The following is a 17,728-nucleotide window of genomic DNA, read 5'->3' as shown; positions in this document are numbered from 1 at the left end:
CCTGATAATGCTTTCTTTGAAGACCCCTGGGCAGGTTATAATAATCTTGGCACTGAATATGCAAACACATGAAGTGCAAAATATACTTCCTTTCCTAAAATAGTTGTGTATTAAAGGTTATTCTGTGTGAAGAGTAGCAGTGTCCCTTTAAGTCAGTTCAGATGCTTGGATAGAGGTGTGAATCACAGCTATAGTAGATTATTTTTCTGTCTCTGTAGCTTTGGAAGAAAAGATTGAAGCCATCAGGCACAAGGGAAGAGTTTTCTCTCATCAGTTCCAACGGAATTAGTAATAATACCTGTACTTTTCATTATAATTGGATTTGAATAAACAGTCTCTTTGGTGTGTTCTGCCTCTCAACTCTGGTAATTAGCAGGCTGAGAAGGAAGTACCCTGATTTTTCTGAGCGGAGATGGGCAGGTAGCCAGCACACACCAGCATGTAAACTGGGTCACCAGCATAATCTTAATTATAAGTGATCATTAATATTAAGTATGGTGTGAGCATGAGAGGAAAAAAGGGGAATCTATATATAGATTTAGGGTAGGAATGTTTTAATGGTTTATTGGTAGACCTCAGGTTTGAAATTTTCTCTCTGAGTAAAGTTGATTGGTTTTGCTTTTAAAGCTTAGCTGGCATTATAGTTACTGGGGCGTAGACAGAGATGAAACATAATGTTTATTTCTATTGGTTTGCTGCTTTTATTTGGGAAATAAAACACTCGCCATGAGTCTTTGTCTTGACTGTGACCACTAGGCATTATTCTCAACACAAAAAAAAGAGAGAGATAGGGACCAGCTTGTCAAAATAGACTAGGTAGAGCTTTTAACTCTATGAAAAGCACTCACGCTTCTGGAATCATTTGAGTGCATAGAAATTTCAGCTGTCAGTTTAAAGACAGAAATTTTCTAGTTGTGGCTGAAGAGAAAGCCTGAAAATGTGACTTGACAGCATGTAGAGGAATCCATGTTCTGTTTCAAAAAAAAAAAAGAATTTTTTTGAAGAGGGGTCTGACTCATTATTTAAACATGAGTTGACAGTTACTAGGGATTGTTTATCAGTTCTGAAATAACATCTGTTTAAAATTAATTCTAGTTAGTTTAAGTAGCTAAAATTTCTACTCTCTTTTCTTTGTTAATTGCAATAATGAGGGTCGTATTTTTCTGATATTTTTGTTGTTGTTTTGCTGACTTTCACTTCAGTAATTAGTTTGTCATTTCTATTTTCAGGCCATAAGTGGAAGCAAGGGATGTGGTCGAAGGAAGAAATTGACATTTTGATGAGTAACATTGAGCGTTATTTAAAGGTATGTGTGAGAGTATGTTACCTGCTAGTTGGTGTGGTGATGCAGCCCCTGCCAGAAACCAACTTTCTTTAGTACTTCCCAGAATGTGCAATAAGTGATTCTGACTGGTTCGTAGTAGAAATGGTCATTAGCCATTTGAAATACATAAGATAATTGTATCCATACACAGGATTTAAGACTAGTGAATGTAACATTGCTTTTAATTTGTGTACTGAATGTAACCCATTTTAAAATTTCACATCAGGGTGCTCAAGTGGCTTAATCTGTTTCTCTGAATATACATCACTCATGAAATCTTTGCTGAAGACCGAGGGGAAAAAATGGCACTAGGAATAGAGATAATTTTCCTTACAAAGCGTTGAATACAACTTCCAGACTTCTTTGATGCCATATCTGTATTTGTTTACTACACTAATAGGATGCCTGTATCGGCTTTCTTCCCCTTAATGTATTGTTGTCAGAGTTCAGTGTAAAAATAGGCATGCAGTTAACATGCTGACAGTGATAATTGCCCATAAGTCATATTGGTGGTAGGCTTACAGCTGAGAATATTTGAGCTGAGCGCTTACAGCTGAGAATATGTAGCCTGGATATTACAGGTTCACCATCCTTCATTTGTGAATCAAAAAAAGCCCTGAATTTAGTCTTCATTGGTATAAAAATCCTCAGTATTAGTTGTAGAAAGTGTGCCTGCCCACACATGTATTAAGATTGCCGCCACAAAATCATTCATAGGTAATATTATTTTTTAAATCTAGAGAAACTTTTTTAAGCTAGCTAAATAACTTTTTTAAGTTACTGATAACTCATTTGATTCATTATTTTCCCATTTATCTGCTTTCTTGTACTGCTTTGAATAATTGAAATACTGTGATTTTTAGTTTAAGCTGAAGTTAAACTAAAGCTTTCCTTTTCTACTTAACTCCAGTGTTTTTTGTATCAAATTTGCTTTTAGTTTCCATCAGAACAACAGTAGTTTAATTGAAAAAAATTGCTTTCAGATAAAGAATATCTAAAATTATGTAATAAATTGATATAGCACTTTTTGACAACCTTCTACTGTGTAACCCCAGGATAATTCCACGAGAGTATATTTTCCATGATGTTCTAAATTACGCTTCAATTTTTGATCTTAAAATATACATTGGACAGTTTTTTTTTAAATGTAGATGAAAGTCAAAGCTTCCATGTCTACCTGGACTCCAGTGTAAAAAAAAAAACAAAAAAAAAAAAAAAACAAAAAAAAAAAACTAAAAGCAACCTAGTGTTCAAGGGTTTGTATTTGAGGTAGCTAATTCATAAATATTCAGTTTAACTCTTGGACTGTAGTATTTGAGATACATAGAAAGTTGCATAATAGTGTGCTAGGCTGCAGTTCTTAAGGGTTCTACTTCTTGATTTCTAGGAGACTTTATCTAAGGTGTTTTGTTTATGGGGGTTTTTTTGGTGTTTTTTTTTAAATGCTTTCTTCTAGGCCCGTGGAATAAAAGATGCCACTGAAATTATATTTGAAATGTCAAAAGATGAAAGAAAAGATTTCTACAGGACAATAGCTTGGGGTCTGAATCGGCCTCTCTTTGCTGTCTATAGAAGAGTTCTTCGCATGTATGATGACAGAAACCACGTTGGAAAGTATGAAAACCTCTAATGCTGCATGGTTTTATTGGTATGAGTAGGGTCATGTATTTGATGTTTGACATGTTATATGTGAGACAGAAGATTCTAGCCAAACAGACCTAGCCCTTCCTGATCATAAGTCACCTCTGCTGATTTCTGGTAGATCAACCTTGACAATAGTTGTGTTAAATTGATGGTATCCACAACTTTAAAAAACAAAACAAAACAAAGGTGCAGAGAGGATTCTGATATGATTAGAAGACTTTGACACAAGCACGGATCTGCTGAGATGTAGTTTCTTTCTATAACTGTGACCTTGAGCTAATTGGTCTTCATCCCTGTGCCCTTAGTTTGCCCATCTGTAAAGCAGAGGGCATGGCGCCATCCAGAAGTGCTGAAAAGGATGTTAGATTTTAGTTTTTAAAGGTAGTTGAAAATTAAAAATACCATCTCAGTGCTGGTTTGTTTTTTTTTTTAATGGTGATTGTGAACTCAGGAAGGAAAAAATAACTGTTTATTTGAGAGACTAATACACAAAATTCTAATTATGTTCTTAGTAGTAAGATCACCGAGAATGAGGAATTTTGCTGGCAAATGAGAAGAATGTTAGACCAGATAACCTTAGAAATGCACTAATATGGAAAATGGCATTCGTTCATGTTCTTTCGAAGCTTTCAGTCAGATTGTTTCTTATGGCTGAAATTCCTTAATCTCTTGTAACTAAATGTGTACTGTGTGGTTGTCAAGCAAAAATATTTCTGCTGTATATTTTCTGCTTAAAATAATGTCTTTTTATTTACCTGTTGCTTAGGTATACTCCTGAGGAAATTGAAAAGCTTAAAGAGTAAGTCTTTTTATTAACAAGGTCAAACTAACTTGTTTATATTTAGTAGCTTGAGTAGTTTTTACAGGTTTTGTTATATGAAATCACTGAAAAGTTACAAGTAAATTTGACTGCTCCAACTCTATCAGAAAATAGTGGTCACTAAGTTAATCTGAAGAGAAATGAAGCTATGTTCGGATTATGTTTTTATATTTTCTAATGTGTATTCAGGACGTAAGCAGTATGCAACAAAGTTCTAAAGCAAGCCTTCTGTTGAAACTAGTAATGTTTCAGATTTTTACAAGCACAGTCAACATTTGCAGTTATGTTTCTGAAAAACAGAAATTCCCTTTTGTCGTGGTTTAATCTCAGTCGGCAACTAAGCACCACGCAGCCACTCACTCACTCCCCCCTGGTGGGATGGGGGAGAGAATCGGAAGGGTAAAAGTGAGAAAAACTCGTGGGTTGAGATAAAGACAGTTTAATAAGTAAAGCAAAAGCCACGCATGCAAGCCCACCCCTGGTCCCTTTCTTTAGGAAACCTGACCAAAGGTTATTTCTAAAGAAAGTGGCAGGTCAAGGGTAGGATCTCCCCTATGAAGTATTAGAGATACATAAATTGTCAGTAAGGCTCCTTGATTTTGACCATGAACCTGATAGATCAAGGAGGAGGGGCTGCAGACTTTATCTCTTCTTGCAGCTTTCCAGGGTTGAGCAGTTTGAAGGAACCATGTTGGACTGAAGGAAGGAAGGGAGTATATTTCATTGTGTTGATGGATATGTTTGAATCAATTTAGTTTGTGTCATTCGCGAGGTGCCTGTGGTTCCAGATGTTGCAAAAGTAGTCATGGTTCAACATGTTAAGCAACTTGTTGTCATGTGTAGGAGGAAAATAATAGTTAAAACTATGAACATGATTATGCAGTGCTTTGCCTCATTTAAATTGTAGAATGCCTGGGTTTTCACCGGGCATTATTTAGATTTCTCAAGTGATCTCTATACCACCTGAAGATCTTTGAGGAGCTTGTGTAAAATGGATGTTGGCTGTTTATCTAAACATTCGTATTGTATTTAACACAGTAATTAAGCCTCACAGCATTCCTGCAAGACAGTTAGATGTTAAACGTTTTATAAGTGAGTATCCTGTGGCTTAGCTGGCCCAAAAGGCTTCTAGAAAAATTAGCAGTGATGGTAGAAAATACGTTAATACTGTGGTATCAAAGTGACTCCCCATTCTGTCTTTAAGCCTGTAAAGTGCGTGTTTATCCTGTTTTTATTAGAGCGTATTTGATATTTTGGTAATCTCTTAACTGGACATAGTGCTAATGATTGTGTTTCCACGTAGGCTGAGAATAAAGCACGGTAATGATTGGGCCACAATAGGAGCTGCACTGGGGAGAAGTGCTTCGTCTGTAAAAGATCGATGTAGATTGATGAAAGATACCTGCAACACAGGTGAGGTAAATGCTCGTGTCAGTAATGGATATTCTAGTTAAAACTTCGCCTTTGTCAGTGGTGTTTTCAGAGACGTGTAACTCTGAACTTCCAATGAGGAACTTACAGTGTGAAATATGGGGACATTTTTAGAATGTATTTGGTATAGGTTTCTCCAGTTTCACTTCTTAAAGATCAGAACATTCAGTTTATTTTTACAGTCCATTTTCCATCATACGTTTATGCCACTGAGCATATTTTATTGTGGTGGATTTGAAAGTACTTTCCTTTGTGTTTAATGTTTATAAACATACACTGTATATTTGGTGTCAATTAAGAGACAGATGCACTTTAGGAGTAAAGTATTGTTTATTTTTTAGTGTATATTTTCAAATGGAAGGAAAATTTAGTCAGACCTTATGTAATTACTGTATACTCAATGATTGCATGGTTAATTTACTTCAACTAACACAATTCAGGTAGCTTGGACCAGTTTGGTTTGGTCAGTATTTTGGTAAGTTCTGTGTGGCTTCATTCATCTGCGAGAGTAAGAAAAGAGAAAGAAACTTGGCAGCAAAACAATGGAATTATGCATTTGTTAATCAAGAATGGATATAATATAAATTGTTAGTAAGAACAGTTATATCTTCTTTGCAAGTCAATATTTGCATCTGGAATAAGGTGTTAGGTGCTGAAGATAAACGTCTGTTGACATGTTACGGATCAGAACAGAGGGCATCTGCTGTTAGTTAAGTTGGAGGGGTTTTCTCTCTTTCAGGAAAGTGGACAGAGAAAGAAGAAAAAAGACTAGCAGAAGTAGTGCATGAGCTAACTAGCACAGAACCAGGTGACATTGTCACACAAGGTGTATCGTGGGCTGCCGTAGCAGAACGGGTCGGGACACGCTCTGAAAAGCAATGCCGCTCTAAATGGCTCAACTATCTCAACTGGAAACAAAGTGGGGGCACTGAGTGGACCAAGGAAGATGAAATAAATCTGATCTTGAGGTTTGTTATTTTAGTTACTTTTGAAGGTTCGTAATACATGACGCTAGCAGGATTCCATTGGGGTCCCTTTTGCTGGTTTCTTAGACACTAAAAACTCTAGAACCCTCCAAAAATCAGTGCTGTGTTTACAGTTCCCAGAGATTTATTATTGAACATATTTTTTGTTTTTTGTTTTTTGTTTTTTTAGTGAATGTTAGTGTTCGTGAAAGGTGTCAGATTGAAAACCCTGGAGACTGAAGTCTTCTTTATTCCACAGAAAAGGTACAGCACAGGCAGCGACCGTGCAAGCTTCCACACGTTGCCCCACCAATGCGCCTTAACCCTTAACTGGAGGGTAGTTCAGTCTCCCTGCCCGTTCAGTCCTTGGCCTCTCTGCTGAGATGACCAACAAGGGTCAAGTGTGGTGGTGGTTTCTGTAATGTGGACATCTTGTCTACAAAGAACTAAACTGAGACTGCAAATTAATTTCATGTAGGCCACCAAACACTGATTGGATATCAGCATCTTTGACTACATTTGAACTGGCAACCTGGTAGTAACTTTGGAAATCTTTTGCTCTCTCCAGTCCTCCTCCCATTTTGAATGCCTTTAACTCAGGCTTTTTAGCCAGTGGATTTTTATGGGTTGATAGTTTTGGGTGGGAATAAAAAGCCAAGACATGCAGGGAATCAAATTAATATTATTATATTATTAAATAATAAACATTACTTACAGAGCAATATTTACTAATTTACTGAAGCTGTTTGACTTGAACTCAAAATGAGGAACCTGATTCCACATTCAGAATGTGCTGGTTATCTGGTTATGATTCTTAGTATTTCTGTACAAATGGTATCTGTTTTGGTCTGTCCAGATATCCTTAACTCATCCTACAGGGTTGTTTGGTTGTTTTGGGTAGCCTTTTTTCTTTTTTCCCTTTTTGGGTTTTTGGGGGGTTTTTTTGGTGGTTGTTTTTTTTAGCTAGCGAGAGTATTCAGTCCTATTTCTTGCTTTGTGAAGAGAACTTTTCTTAATTTCCACAAAAATCTGTTCCCTCTCACTGGTCACCTCTCTTTCATATGCTCCAGGTACAGATGAGCTGGGGGCAATTCAGAGATATTTATAGTATTCAAACAGATTCTAGTAGAATCTAGTATGTGCATAACATCTGCGAAAATTATGTGAAGACTGTCCCTTACCTGGAGAGCCTAATGGGGTTGATTTATGAGGAACTGTTTAATACTGTAGTTAACTTCATCTACTTTGGCTAAGAAGCATCTGAGAGGAGGCAAAAATCTATGTTAAGGACGGATGAGTGTTATTTAGGAGAAAACAGAACTAAATATCATAACATGAAATTAATTAAGTGAAAGTTCAGAGTGAATCTCAGGAAGTATTTCCTGCCTTGGAGATGTGTTTGGGGAATGGTTTTCCAAAGAGAAAAGATGCAAGTACCATCATTTTGGAATGCTTCACAATAATCTGATCAAAGGCCTAATGTATATATAAATAAGGAGAATAATCCTGCATGGCAAGGAGATGGACTGGATCATCTAACAGGTCTAGTCCATCTTCTGTTGTTTATGATTCTGCTTGACCTCTGGCAGTGTGGAGCCTTGGAAGCCTGTGTCAATTCATGAGCTCTGGTGGACTATTCACTAGCATGCCATTTTGCCGCTGTTACATGTGACAAGACCGGAGACGTGCAACACACCTTCCAGTCTGGAGGGTAGTTTCTAACAGGTAAATATTTTCTGTATTCTGCCAGGATAGCGGAACTTGAAGTTTCTGATGAAAATGACATCAATTGGGATTTACTAGCTGAAGGATGGAGTAGTGTCCGCTCACCACAGTGGCTTCGGAGTAAATGGTGGACCATTAAAAGACAGATTGCAAACCACAAAGATGTTTCATTCCCTGGTAATGTACTGCTCACACACTTCTCTTCTGAAAGCTCCTTTCACAAATGTCAAAGGAATAAGGCTGCATTTTGTTGTCTACTTACAGCATGGTTGGCCAAAGAGCACATTGCTCCTCTGCTGGAGGTCACTGGCCCCTCAGATCTGCTGGCTGAATTGCTCCTACAAGCAGTCCTTAAGTGTTTCAGTTGAAACAAGCCAAGCTGACGTATACAACTAAACAGTAGATTTTGCCAACTCCCCTCACTTTGGCTAAAGTGAGAGCATGTGTATAAGCAGCTCAGCTGGCAGATCTCAGGTGATGATGATCTTTGGTATGGAGGGCAGTGACCTCTTCAGGTGGAAGAGGATATGTATCTGCAGCCTAACAGTATCACCTCAGGTTAGATCTGTTACCTTTAAAATGTTAAAATGTAATCTGTGTGAGGTGCTGAACCTTAGCTGTAGACAGAACATAGAACTACTACTAGCTGCACAGTGAGGAAGAGGGGAGGAATCAGGAGTATAAAGCTCCCCATATACGTCTCATAGCTCTCATTCTTGGTCAGAGAGAGTAGCACCTGAGCTAAAGGGTATTTCGGTCTCCGTGACCTTCTGTCCTCCTTTTCTGTGTCTTGGGGAGAGGAAAAAAAAAAATCAGAGAGATTAGTTACATCATAATGAAAGGTGTAATTTAATGGACACTTTTGTCATGGTCATCAGTGTAGGTATATATTAGTCATGCCTGGAGGCTGCAGTTGAGAGGGTAGCCCTGTAATGCTTAAGTTGGTATAAACCATATGTTAATAGACAGTTGTTGCATCAAATAACTGATAGTTTAAATACACCACTGCATCAACAGGATCCACTCTCTTTCCCCAGACAAAATGTCATGCTGTCAAGAGTGGGAGATGTTTAGCAGTTCGCTGTATTGCGTGGTGGAAAAGCAGAGGCCTCAGCTTTTGTAACCTTATATATGTCAACTGCTCCCTCAGTGGGACCAGAGTGATCATAAGGAAGAAGGGTGGGCGGTTTTATTGGAGCAGTGGGGTACTTCATACACAGACAGAGAATTGCAGTGTAGGCACTTGCGAGATTAATTCTGTCTCTTGGTGCCTATTTCCAGTGACACTTCTGTCAACCTCTTGAACAAATCCGCTTCCATCTTTTGTAAGATTGGAGGGTTTATTTCTGATAGCAGCATTACACAACTAGTGATACTGGCACTTGGTTGTAACTTGGGGATATACCATACATGTTTTTAGAGAGGTCCAAAATTTTACAAGCTTTTTTTTTCCCAAGCATCCTAAAATGTCTAGGTTCCTTGAGAAAATCAAGTTCACTTCAGTAGTTGACTATAAACGTGTTTTATGTATGTGCTAAATTTCTAGTTGATATATCTCTATAAATTGTTTAGGTTCCAAATTCAGAAGGATTTTGGTTACTTTTTTCATCTTGGATAAATCTCACAGGCAGCATTTCAAATGTGCTTCTTCAACATGCTTTATCGTGAGTATTCTTTCTCTCAGTGCTGATAAAGGGTCTTAAACAACTCCATGAGAACCAAAAAAACAATCCAGGGCACCAGCTTTCGGAGAACAAATCTGGAAGTGGATTACCAAACACTAATTCCAGTTCGGGGGTTCAGCACGTGCAGATTCGAGTGGCTCGCTTAGAGGAGAACGCAGGCAATGCAGCAAGCCCTATGGCAGCTTTGCAGATTCCAGTCCAGATTACACATGTCTGTAAGTAGCTGAAACGAACGGCTCGCTGTCCTCTAATGAAACCTAAAGCTTTCTTATGTTAAGATGGTGAAGGAGGAGTGGGCATGTCTTAAAGAATTTTACTAATTCTGCTTTGGTCTTGCCGTAACTTCAGATGAAGGGTTTCTGGATTCCATTTGCCTGTTTCTAACTTTGTTAGGCAAATGTAGCTACTACTGTGACAATAGTACCAAGAAGCTGCAATTGGAGGGCCTGGACGTAGGGGTTGTAGGTGTCTTGTCTGTGTGCATGCACACAAGAGCTTGCCATGTAACGTGTTCTTTGAAAAGGCTTCAGTACACAAGCCTCTTAATGAAGATGCAGTATATATGTTTATTCCTTAGGTTTCTTCTGGTAGCTCTTGTCCAGAACAATGAATATCATGTACAAGATCTCCTTTTGTAAAATATATACACTGCTGTCCCTAAGTTCTGATGAAGGACACTGAAGGGAAGGTATATAATGTTTTTCTAGTCCTGCTGTGTATTATGCAGTTATTTCTAGGCACAAACAATCTGGAAAGTGTTAGCTGCCGAGTCACACTGATGTTTAGCTGATGATCTGCTCTAACCACTGTATTTTTTTTTATGTTGGTGCTTCCCATCCTCTTAAGGATGAACTTTGCTCATTATCAAACATTTATTATCAGGTCTACTTTGATTGTAGTGCTTACTTGTTTGTTTGTGTAACTAATCTTATTAAGTAATTCCAGTCACTCCAATCCAGTCACCCCATATGCAGGCTGTCGTCTCCATTGTCTGCTATTTTGCACTTTGTCATTTGTGAGTTTTATTTGGAAAACGTGATGCTTCAATCTTGCTGATTACAAAATTAGTTAATCGGGCTAAGAACTGATCAGACTATGACTAGATAGACATTTGGTAGATAATTTTTTGTTTATAATTACATTATATTAGCCTATCTTAATCTACTTAAGTGCCATCTTCATTTTATCTGGTTTATTTCTTAATCAAAATGTCACATAACACCAAGCCAAGAACTTTTTATCTGTAGTAATACATCAGTGGTCTCATACTTTCAACCGAGCTTGGTCAAAGTTACTGGGTTTTGATGAGCAGGTGTCCTGGTTTCGGCTGGGATAGAGCTAATTTTCTTCCTAGTAGCTGGAAATAGTGCAGTGTTTTGGATTTAGCATGAGAAGTGCTGGTATTCTGTAACCTTTAGTCCTTTCTGAATTGAATCCTGTAATGGTTATTTTGTGATGTCACTTGCCCCTGTCTGCCTAACAAGCCTTTTTCCCCATTTTAGTCTGCCTTCCTGAAGAATTTCTGTTTGTGTAATCCAAGTGAGTTTTATATAGTGTCTTTTCTGTCTGTTTCCCGATCTCATGAGAGCTGAACCTGTTAGCCAGTTTCAGCTGCATTTAATAGAAGGCTCAAGGTTTCAAAGGGGTAATTCCTGTAAGCTTTATGAACATAACTGGCTAGGTAACAGACAGACCACGCTTCACAGCTGTCTGCTACCAGGTGCCAGGAAATCTGCAGCAGGAAACCTTGAACATACCACTGCAACAATAAAAGCTTCAAAATCAGAGCTTGTATCTTCTTAAGAGACCAAAATTATTCTACTTTGAAGCCACAGAGTCTGAGATGGCCAAGTTTCCAGTGCTTGGGGCACTGCTGTCGTCATGTAGGTCTTTTGCCCTTTCGGTATTTATGGAATTACTGGATAATCCCAGGCAAAGTATTAATTTGCCTCCAGCTTCCTGGAACTTGTGAGTTTTTTAAGAGTAAGTAAAAATCGTAATTATGGTTCTGAATAGGTTTTTTGATACCTTATAAAGCTTTGGGTATGAGCTGTTTGGACCTGGTGATCTTGAAATGTCTGATACGTAAACTGTTTTCAGTGCTTCTCTTTGTTACTTTTAGAATTAATGGCGATAACTGCACAAATAATTACACGCTTGTAGTAAGAATACTTACAGCTTTTATACACTGCAATCATAACGCACAGGGTAGGCAAGTATCTTGGGGAGCATCTGATGCTTCATCAGTGGCAGACGTACTGTGGAGGGCAGAAAAGGTTAAAAACAAAAAAAAAGAGGTCCATGGGAACCATAGCAATATTAAACCTGACACCAGTTTAAAACAAGTAATAGATGATCCAAAGGATATTGTTACACCAGAACCTCTTACAAATCTCATTACAAAAAGGAATTGGATCACATCAGATAACTTGATTTGTCTGCTTTTATCCCTGTACACTAAAACCGTACTTTCTTTCTTTTGCTCTTTTGGATTGTAGAATGCCTTCTTTAAATAGTATTGTATCTTGGGTACCAGTTAGAGAACCTTGTCATTAGGATTGCAGCCAGTTTTCTTTTTCCTCTTACTGGAATTAACAGTACCCTGCTATGTAGTAATTATGGCCTCAAGTTGCGGCAGGGGAGGTTTAGATTGGATGTAAGGAAAAATTTCTTTACTGAAAGAGTGGTGAAACATTGGAACAGGCTGCCCAGGGAAGTGGTGGAGTCCCCATCCCTGGAGGTTTTTAAAAGACGTGTAGATGAGGCGCTTAGGGACATGGTTTAGTGGGCATGGTGGTGTTGGGTTGACGGTTGGACTCGATGATCTTAGAGGTCTTTTCCAACCTCAATGATTCTATGATTCTATGATTCTATAGTATGTTACGCTCTCTGCAGGGCTGAAACATTTCGGTTTACATACTTTCTTTTTTTTCTTCCTTTTGCAGCCTCAACCGATTCCCCGGCTGCTACTGTTGACTCCGAGACAATAACACTAAACAGTGGAACACTACAGACCTTTGAGATTCTTCCAGTGAGTGACAGAGAACTGATATTTGTTACTGTGTTTTTTCTTTTAAGCACAGCTACTTCTTAGACTATGGAACTGTGCATTTCCCCAAAAAAAACAGTTCTCAAGTGGAAAGAGGAAGTTAAGAGATCTAAAACTTAAAAGTTCAAAGCAAATTGTATTTCTAAAAGTGTAATTCATTAGGGCTGTGGAGTGACATAACGGAGACAGAGGAAGCTCCCAGCAAGTAAAGATTCTCTCAGTTCCATTGTACGGTAATTTATAGCACAGTTTCTCTTTCACTTCAGTGTTAAGAGTAAGTTGCATTTGTTCCTTTCTTACCTGCTGTTGTACAGCATAATGCAGTCCTGATTGACTCGTAGCCTTAATACTTGTCTTGGTAGCCTAAGGCTATAGATGAGTTTCTTTCTGCTTCTTGAGTGCAGTACAGCAATCAGTGCGGTAGGGATTGGATTTGTATGTTTGTTTGTTTGTTTTCCAGGGGAGTTACAGTTAGGCTGGTTCATGTAAATAAGCATGCTCTGAGTGCTCGGTGTGGCCCAGGAAGGCAGGATGTTTGGGTATTAAACTTGTGTTGTCTTCTGTAGTCTTTCCATCTCCAGCCGACTGGAACACCAGGTACATACTTACTACAGACAAGCTCAAGCCAAGGCCTTCCTTTAACACTGACGACTAGTCCTACCATGACCCTAACGGCGGCTGCTGCTCCAGCCTCCCCAGAACAGATCATAGTTCATGCCTTATCGGTATGTATTTTGAGCAGTGAAAAGACTGGATTTTGGGCAGTGGGGGGAGGGGAACATAATAATGCAGGCCCCTATACGTGCACGTTAAATTTGCAAATCAGTTCTTAAGTTGTAACAGTGTACTTTGCTTAAAACACTGAAGAGCGAGAATTTCTTTTTTTGCATTGTTTTCAAAAAGCAACTTCAGGTTGCTTCAAAACTTATCTAGTAAGCAACTTAGTTCTTACCGTGGCTGAACGTGATGTCTCCATCTAGTGGCTTGCCCCCCAGTAAAACAAAATGCTACGGTTTCCTGATGTTTCCAGTTACTCTCTCAAATTAATACTGGTGTTCACAAAACTTGTATAGTAATGACAGTATTACTTTTTATAGAGGGAGGGAAGGGGAAGCCAACTGGAGGTTGAATAACAAAAGTGATGCAAAATTCAGGGAAAAAAACTCCTGATTTTTTGATGCAAAATTCAGGGAAAAAAACTCCTGATTTTTTGAATCTGCAGTGATCCTCACCTGAACAGTTGCCTATTGCATATTACATATTTACTTTATTTGTGACTTAAAGAACAGTTGACACCAAATTCAGTCTATGAGTTCATCATTTAAGGCCAGGAAGGGTCAACAGATGATCTGAGCTGACATCCTATATATGTAAAAAGCTAAATTAAACTTAGTAATGAGTTCTTTGAATCCTTTTGCTTTTATTTGCTGAAAGATTTGAAGATACTTGGAGGAAAGTCTCTGACGTTTTTTGGGTTTTGTTTGTGTCTCTTTTTGCAAATACTGCTTACAGCCAGAGCATTTGTTAAATACAAGTGACAATGTCACAGTGCAGTGCCACACACCAAGTGTCATAATCCGCACCGTTGCTGCTGAAGATATCTCCTCCTCTGTCACTCAGGCAGAACTTACTGTTGATTCAGATATTCAGTCAGCTGACCTGGCAGATCCTCCCGATACCCTAGAAACAAATACTTTCCCAGATGATATCCATCAGTCCAAGCTGAGTGATGAACAGTCAGCCTACAATGAAGATGATGCCTCCAAATTCAGCAGCAGGAATAGTAGTGAACTGATGGATGGAGTTATGGTAAGAACCGAGGAGGAGATTTCAGATGCCAGCCTGAAACAGGAAGAGGATTCTCACTCTGATTTACCCAGCACTTATGTTACTGAGGTAAGGGAGTGCATGATACTTGATGTTTTCCCCATTTCTGCATGGAGAATGATTTCATTGCATCTTTGACCTATATGTTAAGCTCTTCGTATGAAATATGTCAGTGATTTCATGTGTATCATAGTTCTACAAATATTTTGTTCAGATCCTCTATCCTTGAGCTTCATTAATATGTTATGGGTGTGAAAGTGATAGCATTTGATTTGGTACTAAGGCTTAAATTTGACTTCGTCTGGAGCATTGAATACCTCACTGGCTGTGGAGTTGCTTCACTACTCAGGGTACTTTTGCTGTGGAAAGCGGGAATATTAGTGGCACCGAACAGTTGCCTTCATCTGATTACCATTTGATGTTGCTTTAAACTAGGCTGTTAATTGTCCGACACATACTTTACAGGTAGATATAGACTGCTGGGCAAGGGAGGTGAGGTAGAGTATTTAGTTTTTGCTCTATGAATCTAATAATATATTTCAAGGTGCACCACAGGTTCCATTTTTGAGGACTTCTGTTAAAAATACTACTCCAGTTAAGTATCGGTTGAATTGGTATTTGGAGCATTTAAGCTCTTTCTTTCTCTGGCCTCAGTTTTATTCAGCTCCAACACCTGAGATGCAGAAATGAGTTTATCAAAATTATTTCAGGCATTTGGATTGTTTATACTAAATTCCTCCATCTTCCAGTTGCTGGAACTATTGATAATGAGTAAGTCAAGGAAAATAGAGATGCTAAAAAGAAGATAACTCTCTTTAGTGAGTAGGAAATACCTCTCTCCTTAGAAGCCTGATGAGGTTAGACTGTGGGAATAGATGAGTTAGATTCAAATACCCCATCCTGTTCTCTAAAACACTGTGCTCTACAGTTGCTGCAATTCTGCTTTATCAGTCTTGAAAATCCATTGTTGATATGCTTTGACTTTGTTAGGCTTTGTCTTTGAAGAAGTTTGTAACAGACACTGCATATCCATTATGCTCTTACAAAGAGGAGGATCTTTGTACGTCTCAACAGTCTGCTACTACAGAAGCATTTGAATCCTGAATACATCCGAAGCTGGGGGTTATTCTTCCATTTTCCTCTTTCTTGTCTCATGATTGACATAGTTGTGATAAGATTCTCAACAGTTGAGGCAGCCCATCAGCTTTCTACTCTCAGTTTAAAATTTCAGCTTCTCAAGGTAGAATTAGTAAACTCTTGCTATAAACCTAGTTCCTAATTAAACTTTGTAGAAATCGCTTAGGTCTAGCAGGATATAAAGAGGTACTAAACTTTTTTTCTATACAGAAAAACAAACTGAGTTTGTAATTCTAATTTGCCTTACACTTCTAGTCAGATTCAAGTTTGACATGTGTATTTAAATTCTAGGAAATAGCGTGTGGTTCTAAGTGAAAAGTTACTCTAGACAGACATGCCTAAATTTTGCTTTCTTTAAGTCAGTGTTACTTTTATGCACTTGCCAGTACTGTATTGTCACTGTGGGTGTGGGTAGTGGGAAGCAGGCAGTCATGCTGCAGGGTTTTATTATTTCTGGCTGGGAAAGGTGCCCATTTGCCACAATGGCTTCTTTGGTTTTTCACGCCTCCTTTTCCCAGTTTCAAGCCTTGCGACACACTGCTTATCGTGGGTAGGTTCAGCTGTGCTCTCTGCAGAAAGCTGCTTTTGCACGTCAGGAATACTGTGCCTTGCATGAATGGGTACACGTTTGGACCAAGTCTAATTCACTGAGCTGCAGCACAGGTAGTCAACTCCTCTTCAGCAGCACCAGGGAAGGGGTTTTCAGGCAGTTGCCTTTGCAAAAATGTTGTGAAACTGTGTAGAAAGATACATTTTGCTGTAACTAGGTGGAGGAACGTGCAGGATTTTCTTGAACAGAGAGGACTGTAACCTCTCCCAAACATTTCTTGCTCCCTCTGAAAACAGTGATAAATCCAGGTATCTTCCATTCTGCCAGCAACATTTGCTAGCGTTCTGCATCAGCAATTCCTGAAGCTTGAACAAACCTTATGCATGCTACACACAAAAACTGGAATCCAAATATCTCTGCTTATTCTGGCAGTACTATCTAGGATGTCTTTTCACTGCGTTTGCAGAACCAGGTGTCCGGCGGAGTGTGCTGTGACACTGAGTAAGCCACATGTATTACTGCCATTCCAGTACTACAAGAGCCAGGGAAGAGGCGGCGGCAGCAGCTATTACGGGACTGGCAGAGAGCAGGGGTATTGACAGCTTGTACCTGGGGGGAATCAGTGTGTTGCCAATTTTTTGATATAATGAGGTTCAGCTAAAAAAGTTTGGAGCCAACCTACAGTCAGCAAGTGACAGGGCAAGCGAGGCACGGCAATTAAAATGGGTCTCTTGAGCTCTGTGTTCAGTAGTTAAAACTTGACACAGAAGTAGAAGTTGTGAAACTTAAGTATTAGGTTCAGGTAAAGCTATTGCGTTTGTGGAGCTGGTAAGTACTATAAAGGTATTGCTTCAGTATCTCAGAACATCTAGACAGCAAATAGTGGAAAAGCTTAATTATTCCACTTTATAGACAAAACATTTGACTTACAAGAGAACATTTTATTCACCACCTTGCAGTCTCTCCTTTCCTCTCCCCCTGCCCTCATACTGCTCACAGGGTAGAATTCTTCTCATCTTGTTTTTAGATGCCTGCACTAGGATGAAACATGCCCTATAAATGCTGAAGTAAACTAGCTCAGATGCTGACATTTCCATTTAATGAGATAAAATTCACCCAGGAAGTCTATTGCTTACTATGGAGTATAGCTGAGCAGAGCAGGTTTTTCTGCTTATGCCACGCAAGAGTACACTCTCATGTCCTGTTCTTCTGTGTTGTGCAGGACCTGGGTTCTCCAACGATAGAAGAGCAAGTTGATCAGCCTACAATAGATGATGAGACTGTGCTTATTGTTCCTTCTTCCCATGGTTTTATCCAGACAACAGATGATATAGACAGTGAATCAGTCTTGCCCCTGACAACTCTAACAGGTACGACAGTCCCTTCATATGGTTGATGCTGGAGCTAGGATTCATTAAAGCAGTATGGCACTTTTGAGTTCCTGTAAACAACGCTTTATAGATCCTTGCTTTCTCTTAAATAATTTTCCATGTCTGCTATGAAACTTTAAGCAAGTTGGTTACCCAACTGGTATCGGTAGAAGTGGAACGAAGTCCCACTTAACCTTGTGG

At 38.9% G+C, this 17,728-nt stretch overlaps 1 protein-coding gene across 1 annotated transcript in view; it reads left to right on the top strand.

Moving 5' to 3' along the window:
• DMTF1 (cyclin D binding myb like transcription factor 1) overlaps positions 1–17,728 on the top strand; it is a 32,184-nt gene that overhangs the window by 12,469 nt on the left and 1,987 nt on the right. The window contains exons 6-16 of the mRNA XM_076357668.1: positions 1,230–1,306; positions 2,781–2,938; positions 3,735–3,767; positions 5,092–5,201; positions 5,959–6,187; positions 7,935–8,086; positions 9,594–9,809; positions 12,540–12,625; positions 13,210–13,368; positions 14,156–14,539; positions 17,380–17,527. Of these exons, the coding sequence (XP_076213783.1) occupies positions 1,230–1,306; positions 2,781–2,938; positions 3,735–3,767; positions 5,092–5,201; positions 5,959–6,187; positions 7,935–8,086; positions 9,594–9,809; positions 12,540–12,625; positions 13,210–13,368; positions 14,156–14,539; positions 17,380–17,527 (1,752 nt within the window). The remainder of the gene's footprint in view (positions 1–1,229; positions 1,307–2,780; positions 2,939–3,734; positions 3,768–5,091; positions 5,202–5,958; positions 6,188–7,934; positions 8,087–9,593; positions 9,810–12,539; positions 12,626–13,209; positions 13,369–14,155; positions 14,540–17,379; positions 17,528–17,728) is intronic.

This window comes from Aptenodytes patagonicus, chromosome 1 (assembly GCF_965638725.1).
Source record: "Aptenodytes patagonicus chromosome 1, bAptPat1.pri.cur, whole genome shotgun sequence".
NCBI classification, from domain to species: domain Eukaryota; kingdom Metazoa; phylum Chordata; class Aves; order Sphenisciformes; family Spheniscidae; genus Aptenodytes; species Aptenodytes patagonicus.
The sequence above is the reverse complement of the archived record's forward strand: the minus strand, read 5'-3'. Positions and strand labels throughout refer to the sequence as shown.